This window comes from Mustela nigripes, chromosome 1, assembly GCF_022355385.1.
Source record: "Mustela nigripes isolate SB6536 chromosome 1, MUSNIG.SB6536, whole genome shotgun sequence".
Taxonomy (NCBI): Eukaryota; Metazoa; Chordata; class Mammalia; order Carnivora; family Mustelidae; genus Mustela; species Mustela nigripes.
Window position 1 is genome coordinate 13,445,993 of NC_081557.1, and position 4,242 is coordinate 13,450,234.

General features: G+C 38.7%; 1 protein-coding gene across 1 annotated transcript; it reads left to right on the forward strand.

Annotated features, from left to right (window-relative positions):
* Positions 1-705: 705 nt before the first annotated feature.
* Positions 706-1,644, forward strand: LOC132024438 (olfactory receptor 9G19-like). The gene has a single exon (XM_059411305.1). The coding sequence runs from the start codon at positions 706-708 to the stop codon at positions 1,642-1,644; it is 939 nt and encodes a 312-aa protein (XP_059267288.1).
* Positions 1,645-4,242: the final 2,598 nt, after the last annotated feature.

The following is a 4,242-nucleotide window of genomic DNA, read 5'->3' on the forward strand; positions in this document are numbered from 1 at the left end:
GTTCCTGGTTTTGTGGATAAAAAGTTGAATAAAATAAAGTTATTGCTTTCAAGGATATTCCAAAATATGATTAGAATAATAAAAAGTATCCTTCTGGGTGTAATTCTCTAGTAAAGACAAAAGGAGTCAATGACCAGCAGAGAAACCAGAGCGTTACTTCATGCTTCCTTTTTTAACATCTATCACAAGGCACTCTATCAGGTGCAAAGAGAAAAGATAACTCAATCACCCTCTCTGGTAAGGAGGAAAAATTAATTGAGAAATATATGGTGACAGGGAATAAAGGGAACAGCATAGTGAGTACTTTAAATGGTATTTTAATAGCTTTGTATGGTGACGGTTGGTAGCTACACTTGTGGTGAGCATAGCATAATGTATAAACTTGCTGAATCACAATGTTGCACACCTGAAACAAATGTAACATTGTGTGTCAGCTATACTCAAAAAAAAAAAAATATGGTGGTGCATGCTATGTTATGTGCCTGATAACTAATCTCTCCCCCACAGCATAGAACTGATTTCTCAGTAGTCTGAAAAAAGTGATATCCACTATGGCATGAACATGTCTCGCGTTGAACAACATACATGCATCTCTTGGGTATTTCAGGGATCTAAAATGGCAAATGATAAGGGAAGTTGATATATGGATGTATTGACATATTTATTAATCTTTTCACAGAAAAGGACCATAGAAACCCAAAATCAATGGATGAGAAAAATTTCACCAAAGTGAAAGAGTTTATACTTTTAGGGTTTACATCAGACCTGTGGTTACAGAAAGTACTCTTTGTCATTTTCTTCATCATCTATGTCGCTAGTCTTTCAGGGAACATCACCCTGATTTCTCTGATCTGTGCTGATTCTAGGCTCCACACAGCCATGTATTTCTTCATTGGGAACCTGTCTTTTCTGGATCTCTGGTATTCTTCTGTCTACACCCCAAAAATCCTGGTGACCTGCATCTCAGAAGACAAAAGCATCTCATTTGCTGGCTGCCTAGCTCAGTTCTTCTTCTCTGCTGGGTTGGCATATAGTGAGTGTTACCTGTTGGCTGCCATGGCTTATGACCGTTATGTGGCCATCACCAACCCTCTGCTTTATTCACAGGTGATGTCCTCAAGGTTATGTGCAAGTCTTGTTGCAGCTTCATACCTTAGTGGCTTTCTTAACTCAATCATCATTACCAGTGAGACATTCACCCTCAGCTTCTGTGGGAGCAATGTTATTGATGATTACTTCTGTGATCTGCCCCCCCTTGTCAAGCTGGCCTGTGATGTAAAGGAGAGCTACCAGGCTGTGCTCTATTTCATACTGGCCTCCAATGTCATTGCTCCTGCTGTGCTCATCCTTGCCTCCTACCTCTTTATCATTGCTGCCATCTTGAAGATCCGCTCCACCCAAGGCCGCCTCAAGGCTGTCTCTACCTGTGGCTCTCATTTGACAGCTGTCACCTTGTACTACGGCTCTATTCTCTTCATTTACTCCCGTCCAAGTACGAGCTATGCCCTGGAAAGGGATAAAGTGGTGTCGGTGTTCTATACTGTGGTGATACCATTGTTGAATCCCTTGATCTATAGCTTAAGAAATAAAGATGTTAAAGATGCTCTGAAGAAAATGTTAGATAAGGCACCAATTTTTAAATGAAAATACTTGGGAAATATGACTGTATCTTTTTTCTCAGTAATCTCCACATCATTGTTATTAGCCTAGACTCTCAGAAATAACAAAAATAAATAAAAAAATTACTAGATAATATGGAAACGCTTGACTGCAATTGTCTTTTTAAGTTGGCACTAATGTCTTTGAGTAGGTGTGTAAAATAAACACGGTTGGTATATTTGGAATAACTCTTATGCCTGCTACCTGGGACTAGTCTAAAATTCCTGAGATTCTGAAAAGGGTGAATAAGAGTTTTTGTTTTGTTTTGTTTTATTTTGCTTGTCATGATAAAAAGGTTTTTTTGGCAACAGATACAGGGCAGAGCAAATATCTCAGAGTCAGAGTGCACTTTCAGTGAAAGAGTATTTCCTCAACAATTAGAAAAATCAAGGGTAAAAGAAGAGCAGTTGTATGAAGACCAAAAATGGAGATATAGATAGAAATAGGTAGGGAGAGAGATAGAGAGAAAGATTTCAAAAAGCTTTTACATCCATGAGAAGATTCATTGTGAAAATCTCTGCTAAGTGAAGAAATGAATAGTCTTTAAGGTTCTATGAATGTTTGTGTTTCTTTGCTTGTTCACCTTTATGTATGAATTCATTACAACTTAGAGAATATTTCATTATGGTGTCTCTCACTTCCTAATTTTCAGTCTTTTTACATATAAAACATGAAGCTGTGCTCACACAACAAAAGCCCTAGTGTTATTAGCCAAGTATATTCATTTGCTAGGGTTGCCTTAACAAAATACCACAGACTGGGTGACTGAAACAACAGAAATTTATTTTCTCACAGATCTGGAGCAGAAAAGGCCAAGATCAAGGGTCCACTCAGGTTGATTTGTTCTGAGGTCTCTCCTCTGCTTGTAGGTGGGCACCCTCCTGCTTTCTCCTCATTTGGTCTTTTCTGTGCACAGGTACCTCTTGTACTTCTTCATGAGTCCAAATTTCCATTCTTCTTTTATGAAGACTTGGATTGGATTAGGGCTCACCCTAACCATCTCATTTTAACTTAATCACTTTAAAAAAAGAGATTTATTTATTTGTTTTAGGGAGAGAGATAGCATGAGAAAAGGGGAGAAAAGAGTGAGGGAGAGAGAATCTCAAGCAGACACCATGTTGATCATGGAACCCAACAAGGGGCTTGATGCCATGACCCCAAGATCAGGACCTGAGCTGAAACCAAGAGTTGTACTCTTAGCCTACTGAACTACCCAAGCACCCCTTAACTTAATCACTTCTATAGAGGCCCTATCTCCAAACACACATTCTGAGTCACTATTAGTCAACATACAAATTTTAGAAGGTTGCCATTAAATCCATAATAACAGGTTTTAATAAGAGTTTTCTGATGAATGAGACAAGGAAAGGTAGCCTGGAAGCACTGTACAGACAAGGAAGCATAGGAGATCTGGCAGTAGAAAAAATTATAAACCACAAATGATACACTCTAAAAAAGCTTATTTAGAACAATTTGGGGAGTTTCTATTATCAGACACGTTTGTGATTATATTGTGATTTAATGGTAAGACAGTGAGATTTTAGTAAAATATTTTTCATTTCATCATGTCCTAATTAACATACTATCCCAATACTGTAAATGAACTCTAATTGATTCTTTAGAGACTGAAGTGTATATTTCTGCTCTGTGGAAGAGGTCTCAAAGGTCTATGAGAAAATGTACATATCAAGTCCAACAAAGCATGCCAAAATGTCAGAGGAAAGAGAAAAGCCTGTCACTTCCAGCATCGGTCCTTCCTTGCCAAGGGTAAGCAACTAGAACCAGGGGTAGATAAGTGTTTGGTCTCTCTTTGGACTCAGCTAAATTAGAAGGGAGATACAGAGTCAGGCATGGCTCTCAAAGGATCATTGTTATGCCACACACACATACAGAAAGACACAGTCTTCTAAATAAGAGTCCACTAATGAGATGCCTCATGTTCATCTAGAATTTGCACTTCAGTCTGGTAGTTATGTTGGGTCATCATGTATTTACTAACACAGTGGGGTAAACAAAAAGAGAATATGGTTGACCTACTTTTGGATTATAGTGTCCAAGCTACACTGTGTGATATTTTCACTTCTTGCTACTAGTTTTCAGGTATTAGAGGGACACATTCTTCCCCCAAATGTTTAGTCCTCCAGTGGAAGAGCAGGAAACAGGAGAATACACATCTTGAGAAACCATTCTACATGGGTGCTTTAGCATGGTTGGCTCAGACTTTTTCTGTGTCTTTTATTCCACATCCACATTTTCATTGCAATTTATTTTAATTTTTTTATATTTTTAAAGATTTTATTTATTTATTTGACACAGAGAGGGAGAGAGAGAGATTACAAGTAGACAGAGAGGGAGGCAGAGAGAGAGTGGGAAGCAGGCTCCCTGCTGAGCAGAGAGTCTGATGTGGGTCTCGATCCCAGGACCCTGAGATCATGAACTGAGCGGAAGGTAGAGGCTTAACCCACAGAGCCACCCAAGTGCCCTTCATTGCAATTTGTTTTAAATTCAAGATGGATTTTAGGACATCCTGATGGTTATGAGGGTAATGATTAAGAGTCCTTTAATCATCTTCCTGCTGAAGTG

Excerpts from the sequence above, each read along its gene's own strand:
- LOC132024438 (XM_059411305.1), top strand. The coding sequence starts at position 706 with ATGGATGAGAAAAATTTCACCAAAGTGAAAGAGTTTATACTTTTAGGG.